This window comes from Lytechinus variegatus, chromosome 19, assembly GCF_018143015.1.
Source record: "Lytechinus variegatus isolate NC3 chromosome 19, Lvar_3.0, whole genome shotgun sequence".
NCBI lineage: Eukaryota > Metazoa > Echinodermata > Echinoidea > Temnopleuroida > Toxopneustidae > Lytechinus > Lytechinus variegatus.
The window spans coordinates 14,755,294-14,775,076 of record NC_054758.1 but is presented as its reverse complement, the minus strand read 5'-3'; the positions used below and the strand labels follow the sequence as shown (position 1 = coordinate 14,775,076).

The 19,783-nt window shown below is 38.9% G+C and overlaps 1 protein-coding gene across 1 annotated transcript in view; it reads right to left on the bottom strand.

The window, feature by feature from the left end:
* The window catches only part of LOC121405714, a 69,237-nt gene that overhangs the window by 12,072 nt on the left and 37,382 nt on the right, over positions 1 to 19,783 (bottom strand). The window contains exons 13-23 of the mRNA XM_041596635.1: positions 19,049 to 19,189; positions 17,169 to 17,372; positions 15,506 to 15,703; positions 13,708 to 13,983; positions 12,637 to 12,829; positions 10,247 to 10,416; positions 8,804 to 9,051; positions 7,969 to 8,169; positions 6,295 to 6,439; positions 5,938 to 6,021; positions 3,214 to 3,362 (exon numbers count right to left, since the gene is read on the bottom strand). Coding sequence (XP_041452569.1) covers positions 3,214 to 3,362; positions 5,938 to 6,021; positions 6,295 to 6,439; positions 7,969 to 8,169; positions 8,804 to 9,051; positions 10,247 to 10,416; positions 12,637 to 12,829; positions 13,708 to 13,983; positions 15,506 to 15,703; positions 17,169 to 17,372; positions 19,049 to 19,189 — 2,009 coding nt within the window. The remainder of the gene's footprint in view (positions 1 to 3,213; positions 3,363 to 5,937; positions 6,022 to 6,294; positions 6,440 to 7,968; positions 8,170 to 8,803; positions 9,052 to 10,246; positions 10,417 to 12,636; positions 12,830 to 13,707; positions 13,984 to 15,505; positions 15,704 to 17,168; positions 17,373 to 19,048; positions 19,190 to 19,783) is intronic.

The window sequence follows — 19,783 nt, the reverse complement described above, 5'->3', positions numbered from 1 at the left end:
TTTTTATTTGTTATTAAAATTATTATTATTTTATTCGGCACTTAATCACAAACAAGAGAGCATGTACAATGCAAGATTGAGAAATAGTACAAAAAACATGTAGTTTTTAGACCCTTTCTCACCCAACCAGCTAGCCTGGGTATGGAATAGGTCAACTTAATGGCCATGGCCCACAGGCCTTCCCTCCCACACCCGATTGGGTGAACAAAGATCATTACATATGATAGGGTTACAAATTGGAATAACATGATAGTATAAAACAGGTAGGTTAATTGCGCATAAAAGGAACCAACTTACATTTGACATAACCATAGAAAACCAGGAGGAACAAATATTTGATTAAAATAATTGAGCCAGAATTAGGGAACAGTTGGAATAAATAACGTTACAACGCATGAGATAAAAGATCAGAATATCAGAATATTGGACACTGTTTAGAAAATAAAAATGAAGCTTGAAAATTAGTTTTGGTTGTATAAAAACAACCCTTACTGGCTTCTTTGTTCATTTCATTCTTAAGTAATACATTTCTGGAGGGAGATACATGGCTTTCAAGATTTTACATTCTGTTCAATTTCAAAATGACAACTTAACAGTTAAAACAACATTAGTCTTTTACTTGTTATTTTTCTCTTGGATTAATATCCAACAAAACTTTTATAAATAGCAAATAATGCACAATTCAAAATAATATCTATATCATTCTTCTTTTTTGAACTTATATCAATATCAGAAAATATAAAACATGACTGGAAACAAAAACTTTGCATGATATATTTGTTAATACTCTTTTCAATTTTTCCAAATACATTGCAACTATGTTACATGAAAAAAAAAACATCAAAACAATCACCTTGATTAGTGATCATTGATAGAATTTTTATTGATATAATTTAAGATATTATTTTTTAAAAACATTTCAACCAGGATACTGTATAATAGTTCCTTTTATGGGCCTTTTTCACACATATGGACAATAGCTGAACATTTTCGGGCTGTTTCTCTAATTTTCAACTGCTTTGTTCTTTAGATTGCTATCAATTCCACACACTAATCAAATGAATAATATTAACCCTATACCCTACCAAAACGACAAACACAAAGTAAAGCCTGGAGCAATAGTTTGCAGAAGCAAAATATGTTGTGTCGCCATGAATTTCACCTCTCATAATCCAATGCTATACCAGTTTAGAAGCCTCTACTGGTTGTCAAGGAAACCCATCATTCATGTGGAAGTGCCATGATGTAGCGGGTCTGACTCTCGCCTTGTAATCAGAGGGTCGTGTGTTCGAATCCCACCATGGCCTAGCGCCCTTTGGCAAGGCGTCAATCGACACATTACCACTCTCACCCAGGTGCTAATTGGGTACCAGTAGTAAAAAACCGTCATTGTGGTTGGTAAGCAAGTAAGCGCCTTACATGCTGCATGGGATGCTATGAATCTAGTGACCGGGTAATAATAATTGTGAAGCATAGTCGTAGATTGATAAAGCGCTTTATAAATGCCAATTATTATGATCTACTCAATTGATTTTATGCTAGAATTGTCAAAGTGTTGGAAGTTATCAAATCCTGTCTAAAGCTTTTGGTGGAGGGATGGTAAGGTGATTTATCCTAGTAATGTAATGTAAGTATCACCTTACCTTTCACTCTAACAGAAGTGAGGTAGTCATTGGCTGTTTTTTTTTCAACCGTTAGAATTCAAATTTGGCTAGCCACTGGCAAGCAATCTTGGTGCGCAAGATTTATGCAAGGGCCCTCGCTCTTTCCTGTTCAATTTCCCTTCACTTCCTCACCCATTACGAAAATTTCCCGTTTGATTCTTGACCGCACTTCGGACTGCAAACTGCGGTCGGATACCCCGTTTTTCGTTTGGAAACTCTCAAACAACATTTCCAACCCCGATAAACCCATCTTGGCCAGGTAATCCCCTTGTCTCAATTTCACCACCACAGGCCAGCCAAACGAGCGTTGAGCCAAGGACGAAATGATAAACAACAGCTGTGCTATTACGTAAGACTTGTCTGCCTGTAGAAGGATCTTCGGAATGAAATTATTGTATTCGATATTAATCACGTTTTCAAAGGCATATTACATTCAGACATCCAATACTAGTCCATTTTCAATTTCGAACGAAGAAAATCGACCTCGAAATAAGGAAAGCGAATAAAAATGACGGCATGTTTTGCAGAAACCGAGCTCAGCGCTGCGCATGCATCCCGTCGTGTGTGGCCCCCTACTGTGACTGTATATGCCGGGCTCTTGCGTTACCTTCGGACCGACATCAAAAAACAGGTGTTTTGAAACTTAACCCTAAATAGACTGGGCTATTTCGACACCTAAGAAGACTGGGGGGGGGCTGATTCAGCCCCCCCTTATGATCTCGGCCGTCGATCGCGCGATCGCGACAAAAATTGGCACACGTGTTACCCATGGCATTATCTACAAAACTATAACATCAAATTCTGCAAAAAATCTCATGTCTCATTAATTATGCTAATTTATGCGTAAAATCATAAGTTTGCTCTAATTAATAAAATAATGCCCCAGAAATGCTAATTTTTGTTTCACGTACTCTAGATAAGCATCTGATCAAATTGATTTTAAAAAAAATTCAAAATCGCATTTATTTTCTTATGTATTCTATTGTTTTCTAAATTTCTTATGTATTTCTTTGTTTTTCGACTTTTTGTTTTTTATTGTTTTTTCAATGGAAATTGTCGGGGACTTTATTTTGACCATAAAAAAGATAAAATTAATTGATTTTAAGCAGTAAAAGGAAAAATAATGATACATTTATGAAATTTGGCTAAGTACACTATTTGCATTGGATTTGTACACAAATTCACGTTTTTGAGTAATTTTGGGTCTGCATGCACTTACAAAATGTTGCGTAATTTCGGAACCGCGTACCCGGGGGTCACGATTTTGGTCTCAAAAGTTGCGCGAGACTTGAAAGTAAAAAGTCAGCGAGCGACGCGGTCAAAAAATTTTGCGCGGCGGATTTATTGCGAAAAATGTCGAGGGGGGGGCTGAATCAGCCCCCCAGTCTTTTTAGGGTTAAATTGCTTGCTTGGGGGCATGTTAGGGTTTGTCGTATTTGGAGAAGAGAATTGATGAGAAAGGAAACCAGGGTATAGTGATCTCAATGGAAGTTTACTTCGTCATCCACCACTCCCCCATCCCCTCTGTCCCTTTTTTCTCGTATGATACCTCATCAAGTTCCGTGTAGTCGTTTCCATTAAGGTCGCAAGACGACACGCCACTGGGTGTTTGGAGTTCCAACTGGGCTATAGCAGGTTGGGCCCGTCCGTAGTCAACCTCAACCTGTACGTTGTACAGCTGCCCAGGTTCAAGATCACCTGTAAAGTAAGAAAATAGAACAGTATACCAAAATAATTACACAAGCAATAGGGCCATTCTCATTTGAAAGACCGTGATGATTTGAATTGCAAGCCCGGGGGGCCACTTCCATTGATGAGTGGATACCATGCGCGACCATGGGGTCTTGAAAAGCACCCTTAACACATATTTTCCATATTCTGAAAATGCACCCCTTAACAAGTATTGGCATGTGAAACCATTCCCTTAACAAGTATTGGAAACTAAACTATACTCTGGGCAAATATTCCCTGAATTGAACCCCTAAACAAGTACAAATAGTTATGTCACGGACGTCGGTATTACCTTAACCTACATCATTGGGTTTAGTACGGCTCCACCTCCCACACCTCGCGCAAATCGTACTCTAAACACGAAGTGTTGACTGTTGGGGCAAAAAGTACACCCTTTATAAAACATTTTTTTATATCCTTTCAATTTTTTTAGTGTTTTTGACACCCTTATAACGTTACATACGTAACATGCCCTATCTTGAAAAAGACATCCTTTTTACGTGTTTTTTGGTCAAGCATGGTATCCACCCGTCAATGTAAGTGGACCCCCCCCCCCCGGGATTGCAAGTTTATCATGATCTTTCCTCCTTTGGATTCACACTGGAGCAAAACATTGCAATCTTTCTGGACCCACAAAAAACTGCAGTCTTTTGGATACGAGTGCACTTGCGCAATGGATTAGTTTACCTGCACCCAGTTTGCTTTGCAACATTTGAAGAGAACACCACAGCTAGAGTCCCAATGACCTCTGACCTTCCGGATTATTTCATATGCTACAAGCAGAATAGCTTTTACATTCTGTATAATATTACCTGCAGCTCTCTGACCTCCGAAAGATCCCCAAAAAACCTTTGACCATAACTATTTTTTATATGCTACAAGCAGAACGGCTTTCACATAACCTGCAACTATCTCTGACCTCTGAATGATCCCAAACGACCTTTGACCTTACTATGCTACATACAGACTTTTATATTACGAACGATATTACCTGCAGCTATCTCTGACCACTGAAGTATTCCAAACGACCTTTGACCTTCGTGGTTTTATATGCTACAAGTAGAATGGCTATCACATAACCTGCAATTATCTCTGAAGTATTCAAAACGACCTTTGACTTACTGGTTTTATATTCTACAAGCAGAATATTGACTTTCACAATGTCAATGATATTACCTGCAGCTTTTTCTGACCTCTAAAGTATCCCAAACGACCTTTGACCTTACTGGTTTTATCCCGGTGTGGTCACTCAGCCGCAGAGGGGAACACGTATGACCGTTACCACAAATGCAAGTGACCCCCTATTGCAGTCAATTTCAAGGACATTTTGTGAAATTTACCCCCCTATTTTCACGCAAAACAAGGACAAAATTGCGGTAAAATGGTACCTTGAAACACCCCTAATTATAAGATTGTAAGGACACTTTTGCCCATTTCGCAAATTTACCCCTATTTACCGTATTTCAAGGACAGGGCATTTAACACACTTTCCTCATTAGAGGAAATTGCAACACAGCCGTCAGAGTGCTAAGTCCTTAAAGATGACCAAGAGCCAAGTCATTACTGATACAATATAAATCCAAAAGAACTTTATTTTTCTTGAAAAATAAGAAAAGTAACGGTAGAATTCTTTGTAAAAATAAATGTAGAGTTGTCCATATAATGTCAGATACAGAGCATGATGCGCGTGCCCTCTGCGGCTTGTGACTCGGCGACGGATTTTACTTCCCGTTATCGTTCTCCCCTTTTTCCTTTCCTGACCCCTATTTCCATCAGATCGAGGACGGTGAGCACCCCTATTTTCACTACTTTGAGGAGTGTTCTGTCCGCAGACGTTCCGTGAATTTGACCCCTTTTCCCGCAATTTTGGTAACGGTCATGCGGTCCCCAAGTCATATTGAGTGACCCCACTGGGGGTTTTATATGCTACAAGCAGAACGGCTATCACATAACCTGCAATTATCTCTGAAGTATTCAAAACAACCTTTGACCTTACTGGTTTTATATTCTACAAGCGGAATATTGACTTTCACAATGTCAATGATATTACCTGCAGCTTTTTCTGACCTCTGAAGTATCCCAAAACGACCTTTGACCTTACTGGTTTTATATGCTACAAGCAGAATGGCTATCACATAACCTGCAATTATCTCTGAAGTATTCAAAACGACCTTTGACTTACTGTTTTATATTCTACAAGCAGAATATTGACTTTCACAATGTCAATGATATTACCTGCAGCTCTCTGACCTCCGAAAGATCCCCAAAAAACCTTTGACCATAACTATTTTTTATATGCTACAAGCAGAACGGCTTTCACATAACCTGCAACTATCTCTGACCTCTGAATGATCCCAAACGACCTTTGACCTTACTATGCTACAAACAGACTTTTATGTTATGAATGATATTACCTGCAGCTATCTCTGATCTCTAATGATCCCAAATGACCTTTGACCTCACTGATTCTTTATATGCTACAAGCAGAATGATTTTTACATATGCTACACGCAGATTAATTTTGCATTCTCAACGATATTACCTGGAGCTATCTCTGACCTCTGAATGATCCCCCAAAACCTTTCAACCAGATTTCCAGTGTCGAATTCATAGCCAACGTCTTCATCTGAAAAAATAAGACATGAAATGAGAAAAAACAGAGACTAAGGATGAAATGTAAACCAATAACATCTAACCTGTCTCTTGAATGCATGTTTTGGATTAAATTTTCAATCAAAGTTAGCACATGTAGGTTAATCTATCGAGCTGGGTCCATTTTTGTAACATACTCCAACAAAAACAATATTTAACAGAGAGCATTTAATTTGAATTTTATCTTTCTCCATTAAAAAATTCATTAAAATGTATCAAAAGAGAAGGTTTGTATTAAAAGTATTACCATCATCGACTAAAAGTCTCCAGGACGTTGAAATGCTACTAGTGTCTGTCACCGGCCTAGTCCTATCACCAATTACTGCTACTAATGGAACAGCGTCTATTGATAACAGTCCTAAGAAGCGCAATACCGGAATAGATAGCGTTACCTGTATTGAAAATAAAAATAAATGAAAGTAATGAATAATGATTGTGTCAAAGAAGATTATAATCATGTAATGATGATTGCAATAATGTCTATGATAAACTATAATAAGGTGAGTGTTTCATCAACATTTTTATCCGACAAGTTGTCAGACCTGACAACTTTCCTTGATGTTGATTGGCTGAGAAGCACTGTTACTATGGCAACTGTCGGATAGAATGGGACTTGTCGGATAAAACGTCTGACATGTCCTTTTATGAAACGCTCCCCAGTATTCTAGCTACAGATCCATGTAGAGGACAGTCATCACCTTTGCACATAACAAACCCCTACTGCATTGTTCACATAGGGAGAAACTCCGGTGTGGTTGGCCATCTTCACTCCCCTAATCAGTTATATTGGGATGAGAGACCTATGGGTCATTGTGATTTAAATTTGCTATTCACCTCCCAGGCACAGCTGATGCCAACCAAGTAACAATAATACCAATAATAAGAGTGATTTCAATTTACGATCAATCAAAGGTACTTAACCAAAAAAGTAGTAGGTATGCGCTGCGGGCAAGACAAAAAATGGGGGCCTCGGGCTTATTGTAAAAAGGAGGGTCCTTGGAATGGGCTTCGGAACTACAAATGTTTGTGAAAACAGGGGTCCTTGGAACGGGTTGCCTGCGTATGCATCCCTATGGAACATGCATGCAGCTTGCCTGGTGGCACAGGCGCCAGGTGCGCTAGCGCAGAGGCGATAGTCGGACTGCGCTCTGTGGCCGCTTGTCACCAAAATTGCGGCACATTATAGCAGATCATTGCGGCCAGAACGGCGTAACGGATTTCTTTGATCTCTTTCTCAATAAGACAAAAATGCTATACCATGGAACAGAAATTTGACTGTAAAATCGGCGTCCCCTCCGCGGAACATACCCAGTATATGAATTATATACTGAGCGCCCCCCCCCCCCGATCAAAACATTTGATGTTTCCACTGTACCAACCTAAAAAATGAGTAATTTCTGCTTCACTTTGAAACATTACTTGTATCCCCAAATTTGCCAAGATATCAAATATTTACAGAATGCTTCCAAGCAATCCTTTTTTTTCAATAAAGATCCAGTCAACATCATAACTTTTAAACCAAATTATCACCATACACTTCAGATCATTAAGTGAATGGGTATTTTTATGCAGATTATCAAACTGAAGGTCAAGTCTATCCCACCAACAAGTAACGCTGAATACAATGTATGCAGGCATGACGCAGACGACTGGGTGACAACACATAAAGTATAGTGGTTTAAGACATACCTGAGATGTATTAAGTGCTACTTAAAGTTGAATATTATTGTTATAATTGAATGACACGCCACATACTGGGCGTTGTGGCCTGCGCCTGTAATCCAAGCTGTGGGGAATTTACAAATTGATGCAGAGGTTCGAGCCCTGATCACGTCTTTCGAATGGTGACGTTAAAGGTCGGTCCCAGATGTAAATAATCTGATTGATACACGTCTGACAAAACTCAAATACACACACATACCGGAGGAGGGGTTCCAGCCAATGCCTCGATGACTACACTAGTACTTGCACGTCTGTTCCCAGACGAAACCTCCAACGTTAGGGTATAGGTCTCTCCAGCCACCATGTAGTTTGCATCGGCGTTCAAGACTGCTGACGTGCTGTCAGCGGCGGGTGGAAAGTTGGAACCATCTTGCGCATTTATACACAGCTGATCCGCACCCTGAAAAGACGGAAGCAAGTGAATAGTCTAGTCTGGTTATTGCAAGTGTTATGGTACTACAGAAAGAAAATACTTGTAATTAAGTGCAAATCAATTATTGTTACAATTTTACATTCAGCAATCAATTCCCAATTTGTAATTAATTGCTAAACATAATGGCCCGAATTCACAAAGGTGATTTTGAAAACCCAACGTTGAGTCCACGGTTTATGCAGATTTCTTATATAAAATACGCTTGATTTACAGCGTGTACTAAAAAGTGTCCAATGCTGATGTGCACTTTTGTCACAGTGCGCCAAATTGACGCCTGTTGCTGTGGTTATCCACGCTATTTATTCATGAGTCCATTCTTCAAAAAGTGGACTCATGAATAAAATAGCGTATCTAACCATGGTAACAGGCATCAATTTGGCGCTCTGTGACCAAAGCGTGCATCAGCATTGGACAATTTATATACATGCGCCCGAAATCTGCAAAAACCATGGATTCAACCATGGGTTTTGAAAACCCCCTTCGTGAATTTGGGCCAATAAGGGCACAACAATTAAGGGATTGTCACTCTTTGTAATCATTTTGTATCACAATTAAAAAAACAACAAAATACTGCATTTAACATTTTGTCAATATAATTTACCTGTACACAAGTCCATACGTAGGTCAACCCAGAACTTCGGTCTTCATTCCGCGGTATATCAGGATCATATGACAAGCTACCATCAAGCGACACGGGCCCCACATCCACACCGACACTTTTTCGGCTGGCTCCTTTTATCGTTGCAACAAGATCTGATGGAGCAAAGCGTACGGTGATGCTGCTTGTAAGAGGTGTCGCAACACCTTCGAAGGTCGCTTCTACGGTGAAGGTCACATCGTAATTGTCATCTTCAGTGAAAAGAAAGGTGTGCACACGAATTAGACGTACCATAAATTGAAAATGCTTCTGAACAGGCATACCATGAAGTGATCATCAAACTGGCACTGCATGCTTCTGAGCAAGTAAAATTAGTCTGTATTGACACTTATATATTAGCAAATGCTTCTGAACAAAGTGATCCTCACTCAGTTAAACATCACAAACAGCAAATAAATGCATTCTTTTTGCATGGGCAGTATAGTGAGAAAAAAATATTATAACCTCCCCTCCTGAGACAAGTATGGAAGCTGTGATGTATCAAATTTGAAAAGAAGACTGCTCCAGAGCCAGATGTGTCTCCATCAAATCTATTCAATAAACTCTTTCAGCTAGGTATACCAGTATTTCAAGAAACTGAAATTCCTGAATGTTCTCTAAATTTTCCCAACTTTTTCATGGTAAAGAATCACTAAATATGGTAATTATTTCTAACAGTATTTCTATTTTCCCATGTTGTCTATACTGTTGGCATTGCAGTGAACTATTCTGCAGTTTTGATATGGAACAAAATTTAACAAGCCTGACAGACTAGGTTCAGATTTTGGCAATTCTATAAAGTATGTAGGTCCAACCCCTATATGTGGGACCTTCATGAATTTTTTTTGTCTCTTGATTTCTTGTTCTTCTGACAGTCTGTAATGTTCTTAAAGAATCAAACTTGAGAAAAATGGGGGGTGGACGTCTGGTACAGTGACATAATCTGAACTTTGTGAAATCATGAAATATAAGCTGAAAGACAATCACACTGTAGGTTGCCAACGCAGATAAGCACAAGTGGGACTGTGTGATATTAATGCTTGGAAAAAAATCCAACAATTTTGCTGGAATGTGCACTTAATTTTCTAATTTCACAGCAATTACACAATTTCTTGCAGAAGCTTTTGGCACATATTTTTATTCATGCAAACAGACACTCTAATAAATTAATTGGATTCTGTTCGAACACATTTTGAAATCGTTATAATATTGGCATTTATTTATCTTGAAACTGAGAAAGCTGTTGGCAACCTGTCTACAGACACACACATGTACTTCATCACATATAGCTTTCAAAAAATAGCAATGATAAGAATAATACCATTTTGAGCAAGGCGGGAAGACTATCAATGATTCAACTACCATATCAGCTTTTTTTTAATGGCCAATAGGAGTGAAAATACTCACCAGTAAAGGTGTACCCGTAGGGGATAATGGTCAGCCTGTTCTTGTCTTTAATTCCGCCAAGAATCTTCCCATCAAAGTTGTTCTTGTTTACGGTCCATTGGTATTGTGTTCTTGCTGGACCACCTCCAACGCAGTCTGCATAGAAGGTTACCTTGGTCCTCAGAACAAACCTACAAGATAGAGACAGGAGCCCGCAACACAAAGCTTTCATCGCAAAACATTTTTATGATTGATTGATTGATTGCATTGACAACAATAATGAAAATCAGGTGTATCATTAATCACAAGCCTTTGTGTTACTGGACCCTGCATTGGAAATATCAATTTGTCGTTAAGTCCTTTCTAAATGTCTTGAAGCAATTACAAACCAGCAGCCTTGAAAGAAGTGGTAGCTAAATTTTGTAGGTTTTAAGTTCTTTCTCCGAGCAATAGGCCTATGTCTGAAAAGGGGCCTGTAGCATCATTTGAAGTCACCAGACTGTCATCCTTGAATCACTCTTGAAATCCTTTCACAATGTCATCCTGCAATAAACTTTGATTCAACCAAAATGCCCTTCCACAGTGCAGTGTCACCATACAGGCACCATACAGGCACCATTGTTTCACCCTTGACAACCTCCCACAGTGCAATGTTACCTTACAAGCATCCTTGTTTCACCCTAAATGCCCTTCCACATTGCAATGTCATCTTACAAGCACCCTTGTTTTACCCTAAATGCCCTTCCACAGTGTAATGTCACCTTACAAGCATCCGTGCTTCACCCTAAATGTCCTTCCACAGTGTAATGTCACCTCACAAACACCCTTGTGTTTCCTTAAATGCCCTTCCACAGTGCAAATTCACCATACAGGCACCCTTGTTTCACCCTAGACAACCTCCCACAGTGCAATGTCATCTTACAAGCACCCTTGTTTTACCCTAAATATCCTTCCACAGTGCAATATCACCTTACAAGCATCCTTGCTTCACCCTAGATGCCCTTCCACAGTGCAATGCCACCTTACAAGCACCCTATTTACCCCCAAATGTCCTTCCACAGTACAATGTCACCTTACAAACACCCTTGTGTTTCCTTAAATGCCCTTCCACAGTGCAATATCACCCTACAAGCAACCTTGTTTCACCCAAATGTCCTTCCACAGTGCAATGTCACCTTACAAGGATGCATGTTTCACCCTAAGTGCCCTTCCACAGTTCAATATCACTTCACAGGCACCCTTGTTTCACCCAAGATGCCTTTCCACAGTGCACCATCACTTAACAAGCACCCTTGTTTCACCCTAAATGTCCTTCCACAGTGCAATGTCACCTAACAAGGATGCATGTTTCACCCTAAGTGCCCTTCCACAGTTCAATATCACTTCACAGGCACCCTTGTCTCACCCTACATGCCTTCCACAGTGCAATGTCACCTTACAAGTATGCTTGTTTCACCCTAGATGCCCTTCCACAGTGCAATGCCACCTAACAAGCACCCTATTTACCCCAAATGTCCTTCCACAGTACAATGTCACCTTAAAAGCACCCTTGTCTCACCCTACATGCCTTCCACAGTGCAATGTCACCTTACAAGTATGCTTGTTTCACCCTAGATACCCTTCCACAGTGCAATGCCACCTAACAAGCACCCTATTTACCCCAAATGTCCTTCCACAGTACAATGTCACCTCAAAAGCACCCTTGTCTCACCCTACATGCCTTCCACAGTGCAATGTCACCTTACAAGTATGCTTGTTTCACCCTAGATACCCTTCGACAGTGCAATGCCACCTTACAAGCATCCTATTTACCCCAAATGTCCTTCCACAGTGCAATGTCACCTTAAAAGCAACCTTGTCTCACCCTACATGCCCTCCACAGTGCAATGTCACCTAATAAGCATGCTTGTTTCAACCTAGATACCCTTCCACAGTGCAATGCCACCTAACAAGCACCCTATTTACCCCAAATGTCCTTCCACAGTACAATGCCACCTTAAAAGTACCCTTGTCTCACCCTACATGCCCTCCACAGTGCAATGTCACCTAATAAGCATGCTTGTTTCAACCTAGATACCCTTCCACAGTACAATGTCACCTTAAAAGCACTCTTGTCTCACCCTACATGCCCTCCACAGTGCAATGTCACCTAATAAGCATGCTTGTTTCAACCTAGATACCCTTCCACAGTACAATGTCACCTTAAAACCACTCTTGTCTCACCCTACATGCCCTCCACAGTGCAATGCCACCTTATGAGTATGCTTGTTACACCCTAGATGCCCTTTTACAGAAGAATATGCCTCCACACTCACCTGTGTCATGTACCCTACGTACCTTCTTATAGTGCAAAGTCACAGTTAACCCCCACCCCTGATGCATGAAAATGACATAAGCCTTATAAGATTTACCTTTTAGACAATGGAACATTCTCCAGATCTATGTCGGGAGGCAGAATTGCTATGTCAGGTACTGCCTCTGCTGAGCGTGTCACACCGAATGGTTCAGATTGAAAGGTGCCTAAGTAAGTTGCAACCTCGAGTGTGAATTCATAGGCTTGGTCCTCTGTCAATAGGCTACCGTCGATATCCAGCACACCTGAATCTGAAAATTGAAAAGAGTATAATTTTCAGGTTTTTAATTAAGTTGGAATGCTTGTTCATATCTGTAGCTTGTTTATATACAAGCGAAATGTTTGCTGAGTTAGAGCAATTGGATGGTATGTGAGCTCATCAATAAGATGAACATGATAAATAACATGTTATTTTGCAGAATTTGTTGGGAGAGGACTTCACACAGTTGAAGTGAGAGGCGATGGGAAAAAGTGAAAATACTCAATATCGCAAAATAATATTTTCCAAACAACAGAATTTCTTTGATCTTGTCAAATTGAGCAATTTTAGAATTGCACATCGTCATAGACGATTGCTACAAGATGACATCATTTTAAGGCATTACGCATGCATCACACCCTTACTCTCGCAGACTATCAGAAATGAGAACCTCGCCACCTCTATTCTGCCGTTCTCCTAAGTCATAGTCGATGTGCACGTGAATGACGTCATTTCGACCGCTCAAGCTCAGTATGAAGGTCAATTGCGATGGATCTTTTCCCTTAGAAAACAGTTTTCAGTTAATTTATCTAAAAAAACACATTCAGAAAATGAGCTAAATGCGATTTGTTTATAACTTGGATCATAGACCGAACATGAGATATGCAGTGGCCTAACTATCAGAAATATCTTATTGCTAGATTTACAGCTATGCAAAACAACCATGCTAGAAAGAAAACTGTGTGATCACAGTGTGTTCATGTAGTGGACTGTGTCAAATTTTTATTCAACATTAAAATGCTCAAATTTAACAGTGTGAAGGTGATTTCACATCATGTTCCACACTGTGGCACACACTGGTGGACACTGTTTTTCTCTAGTAGGAAATTACCCTAACTTTACACTCTTATACAATTAGCGCCAACTTACCATTTCTTGTCACTGCTGCTGAAAGTGCTTCTGAAACGTTACCATCTGACTGGACAGACCAAATATAGTTCACAGGTCGGCAATTGAGGCCATTTCTCTTTGTTCTCCCGGCATTTATATTGACACGACCACAACTGCTGATCATATGGCGGCCAGATAATACCACGTCCAAAGTGATGTCTTCTACAACATTTACCTCTAAGATCGTCTCGGGAAGTGCACGGGAGAAATCAGACAGACCAAGGATGACATCACCACGCACGGTGAGTGTATCAGCTGGAGAAATATGTAGGAGTATCAAAAGTGTCAAAAGGATTCAATAATCACCCCTGATTATATTTTAAAACTGTACAGACCCATTCTAAAAAAATAATAATGAGGTTCAAAAGGTATGTAAGTTAGCATCATTCATTTTCCAAATACACAGATAACTGGAATTTTGCATTTCAAATTGTATTCAGAACATACCCTCAATTAATCTATATATATTATCTATATATATATATATACATATATATTATATATAGTGCCATATTTATTAAATGAATTATACATCACACAATTCTTAGGATTCGGTCATACATGACATAAACAAAGAAGTGAGTTCTTCTCAGGTCAAGAATAATATTTAATCAAACCGATATTATGGCCACACTTGAATGATTTGAACAAAATGCTTCAACAACAAGGAAAGTTTCTTCACCAAAACTCAATGATTCCTATAGATTGGACAATATGTGGTGAATGTGGGTGCATACCATAACATGACCAAAACACATGATTACATAAAGTTAAAAGAGAACAAAAACCCATGGAATAAGTTAGCATGTATGAAAACAAACAAATTTACTGAAACAAATTACTGAAAGTTATAGAAAAATATAATAAGTAATAACAAAGTTAAAGAGCATTTGTATGTTGAGATCACTTATGACATTGTCTCATTTACAATGCGACCAAAATGTGTGATGTTGAATTTGTTCAACTCCCCAATTCCTATATTGTCACTCTTATGAATTCTATTCATAGGAAAGGTCTGGTTTCATGGGAGGACATGTATAAACCTTAAAAAATCAATCCATATTTTATTGTTCAAAATAGAAATTTGAGAAAAGAAATACTCCAAATATTCATTTTTTGGAGGTTTTGAACTCCTGACCTCCCGGTTGTCAGACGGACGCTCTACCAACTTTTCCAACACAAGGTTATGGACAACTATATATCATTGTAATGAGCAGAAACAAATGTTTTTGTATAAATATTCTTGGTGTACATAGGGGAGCATTGTACTTCTTTGGCATCACAAACCTTGGTTGCATTGCCAATCAGAGGATCTCCGTAGCATCTGTGATTTCCACACTCAGACGCTCTTGACTTATCATTTGTCCAATCGCTCTCAAGTTTTCATTGAAATTATTCATGGATTTTTCTGCTTTCATACAAGCTAACTTGTTCCAAAGGTTTCATTCTGCTTTCGACGCTGAATTCAGCTCTCTTTGACGGATCAATACATATGAACAATGATCATAATAATAGTATATAGTATTTGTATAGCGCACATAGCCACCTTGTTAGGCAATCCTTTATTAGTCTGAATAAGCTTGGCTACCAATCCGGTGCACACAGCTTTTTCAGGAATCACTTCCTGCCATTACCTATCCATTTATATCACCTGGGTTGAGTGCAGCACATTGTGATCAATTTCTTGCTGAAAGAAATTACTGGGATTTGAACCCACATCCTCCTGTTTCAAAGTCCAGAGACTTATCCACTGTATTATAAACTGTGTATTCTGTACCTGTAGTGATTAAACCAGTCTGCCCGCAGACATCGAGTGTCCCAAGGGTTATCTTGATGAAGCGAGCTCTTCGGAAAAGCACGCATGTGCTACCAGTTCCAAGGATGTTCCGATCAGTTGGTAATTCGAATATGGTGCTACAGTCCAATGTCCCGTCTATTCGAACCCCTTCCTCAAATTCAAGCAGGAGAATGTTTTCTGTAAATAAAATATATTGTGTGATGATATTAATGAAGTTATTGTCTTGCACTACTGAAGGTGTTACAATCCCTGCTATGTCTTTTCCATAAATAATTTGATGTTTTTCTTATGGTCAATAAATTGAAATTAAATTCAATATTTCCTCGTAAATACAAAGATAGAAACACCATTAGTACATTGTCTGAGATCTTGGAGCTTACAGAAATCTTAAACTACAATATCAACAAATAACATAGCATACATTAAGACAAAACAAATATAGTACTGGATAATCTAAGAACAGATAGTATTCTATAATACTTGGAACAGATTTTCAAGATAGATTGTGGCAAAATGTTGGTAAAATTTCCTGCTGAATGGAAAAATGGCTTGGATTCGAAACCATGACCCTCAAATTCAAAGACAAGGGTAAACACCTCTAGACCACATTGCTCCCCGCTTTAAGGAATATTATGGGAAGAGATGTATGTTTCTGTTCTTAACAAATCATTAACATTTTGATCTCAATTAATGGAAGAAAAAATCTTCAAAAGTTCATTGCTTCTAATTTTCAGCTGCTGACTGCATGCAGCCCGCCTTAATGACCCTCTGTATGTGTGGTCAATGATAAAAAACTGCAATGAAGGCTACAGTCAGCCGTCAAGAAATTTGAGGTTAATTAGAGGTAAATGCCAGTTTTGGTAACGATATCAAAATGAGTTCGTACAGAATCCAATGAAATGAACACCAAAGTGTCTGTTTGTATAAATAAAACATATGTGCCAAAGGATTCTGGAAGATATTGTGCAATTGCTGAGAAATAAAAAAAATAAATGCAGGATTTGGGTCAAGCGTCGGGCCGACATTCAAAGCGATGATTATACACTGTCCCACGTGCGCTTATCTGTGTTGGTGATCTTCGGTGTGAACATTTTTCAGCGTAGATTTCAAGATTTCACAAAGTTCAGTTTATGTAACTGTACCAGATCTAGATCCTCGATGATATACTGACAATTAAGCCTTGTTTTACAGACTTAATTTCTCATGAAATCAGTGTTTACTGCAACTACTGGCATTTCTCTTTAACTCTTACACTCATATTCTGCAGTCAGGTTTAAATCAAATTCTGGTCTAAAGTTGTGATTTTATGGAAAGCCAATTGTGACATAAATTGCTAACAGTAGAAGTTCAATTTATCAGCTCATTTGACTCCAAAAACATTATTAACTGTCTGGGAAGGATGAATAAGATAGTCGTCTTCACCGATACAGAGTTAGGAACGAGAACAATAAACATGAGAAGCATTCGATGCAAACAAAATTCTGACACAATTGGCTTCCCATAATTTCAGCACAGAGTTAGAAAATTAAGCCCGATTTCAGAATATGGGTCTGAGAGATTATTCAATGTGTTAATTGAGACTTAATAATTTGTTTTTTGAACCAGCACAGATGAGGTTTCATGATGGCGTTTCTGTTCTTACGTAAAGGATAGAATGCGAACGACGCAATGACGGGCGGAGGCTGGTAGAACGTGACTATGAACGGCCCTCCAGGCAGGACATCCCTTTTATTGAACGTAATCTCGGTGGCCAATTCCAAGGGCCTGTCAGGAGCTCTCCCAGTGAAGATCAGCTCCTGCATCGCATCACCACCGACTTCACCGGGGAGGAATTCAGCCATCCCATCTGCATTACATAAAAGAGGAAAATCAAAACAAGATAGCTGCAGGTAATGTCATTGAGAATGTGAAAGCCATTCACTTGTAGCCTATAAAAAATCAGTAAGGTCAAAGGTCGTTTGTGATCCTTCAGAGGTCAGAAATAGCAGCATAGGTCATATCATTAAGAATGTGAATGTCATATGCTTGTAGCATATAAAAATCAGTATAAGGTCATTTGGGATCCTTAAGATATCAGAGAGAGCTGCAGGTAATATCATTGAGAATGTGAAAGTCATTCACTTGTAGCATTTAAAAAATCAGTAAGGTCAAAGGTCGTTTGGGATCCTTCAGATGTCAGAGATAGCTGCAGATATCATTGAGAATGTGAATGTCATATGCTTGTAGCATACAAAAAAACAGGTCACAAGTTCTTTTTGGATCCTTCAGAGGTCAGAGATAGTTGGTGGTAATATCATCAATGAGAATGTGAAAGTAATTCTGCTTGTAGCATATAAGACAATCAGTAAGGTCAAAGGTCGTTTGGGATATCCATAAAAAATAAGAGATTGCAGGTAATATCATTGAAAATGCAAAAGCCATTTGCTTGTAGCTTCTAAAAATCAGTAAGTTCAAAGGTCGTTTGTGATCCTTCAGAGGTCAGAAATAGCAGCATAGGTCATATCATTAAGCATGTGAATGTCATATGCTTGTAGCATATAAAAATTAGTATAAGGTCATTTGGGATCCTTAAGATATCGGTGATAGCTGCAGGTAATATCATTGAGAATTTGAAAGTAATTCTACTTGTAGCAGCCAAAAATCAGTAAGTTCAAAGACTGTTTGGGATCATTCAGATGTCAGAAATAGCAGCATAGGTCATATCATTGAGAATGCGAAAGTCATATGCTTGCAGCATCTAAAAATCAGTAAGGTCAAAGGTCATGTGGGATCTTTCAGAGAAGAAGAGATAATTGCAGGTAATATCATAGACAACGTGAAAGGCATTCTGCTTGTAGCATATAAGAATCAGTAAGGTCAAAGGGTGTTTGTGATCCTTCAATGGTCAGAGATAGCAGCATAGGTCATATCACTGAGAATGTGAATGTCATATGCTTGTAGCATATAAAAATCAGTATAAGGTCATTTGGGATCCTTAAGATATCGGTGATTGCTGCAGGTAATATCATTGAGAATTTGAAAGTAATCTGCTTGTAGCATATAAGAATCAGTAAGGTCAAAGGGTGTTTGTGATCCTTCAATGGTCAGAGATAGCAGCATACTAGGTCATATCACTGAGAATGCGAAAGTCATTTCGCTTGTAGCATCTAAGTTCAGAGGTCATTTGGGATCTTTCAGAGAATATGGATAGCTGCAGGTAATATCAATGAGAATGCAAAAGTCATTCTGCCTGGAGCGTATAAAAAAATCTGCAACATTTATGATAATGTGCTCTATTAATCCTAACACTGGTAAACTGACACAACATGTAGCTATATAGTGATAATTCTATTTCTACATTGGTAGGGTCTATCATTAACCTGCTTATGAAGTCATGCACATAACTTTACACACGACTGAACACTACTTAGGTCCAAAGTCATAAACAGGGATGTATTATGTAGCACAAGAAAGGATCACCAGTGGTGCATAAAAAGTCATTCATAGCTCACAAATAGCTTGCCACATGAAGCTAATTCTTACCACGCTCATATGCAAGGTATGGTGTTAGTCCTTGTTCATCGATGGCTTGAAATGCGTTTGAAGCAGCAGTGAAGGTAAGTGTGATGTCAGAATTCGGAACGAGGGTAAACTCTTCAGGTGACACAGAGTCTATGGTAATTGCTGTATGTCGGAAAAATAACAGAGAAAACAATTCAACCTGTTGACCATTGAATTCTGTTATTCCCATAGGCTTTGCACAAGGGTTAGATCCATGTACCTCCAGTGAGCATGTTGTCTACTGAATTCTGTTTTTCCAATTGGTTTGGTACAGGAATCACCTGGTCCCTGTAGGCAATAGGTTAATTATCATATGGTCTACACCCACCTTGCTCACTTGCCACATGCACAATAATTGACTTTGTAGTACTTAAATTTTCTTTAATGCCTATGCATTTTATTTTCCTAAAACTGGATACGCTCAGAATTATACAAGACAATCGTCAATGTCATTGAGAAATGATTATGAAAGCCTGGAGAAAACTTGTTCAAAAGCACGAGGTCACAGCCTTGGCTTAACAAAGCCCCAAAATTTCACTATTATGGAGCAATATGGTATAGTCTACTTGGCAAAAAGTGTTAGAATTGAATGCAATTCCCAAAACGTCAATCACAACTTAACAAAATTCTGGAGTAAAGTGATGCATGGTTTTATTAATCGAGAAACAACGACAAATTACAAAGAGAAAATCTGTTCTTGAAATCTCTTCATCTGGA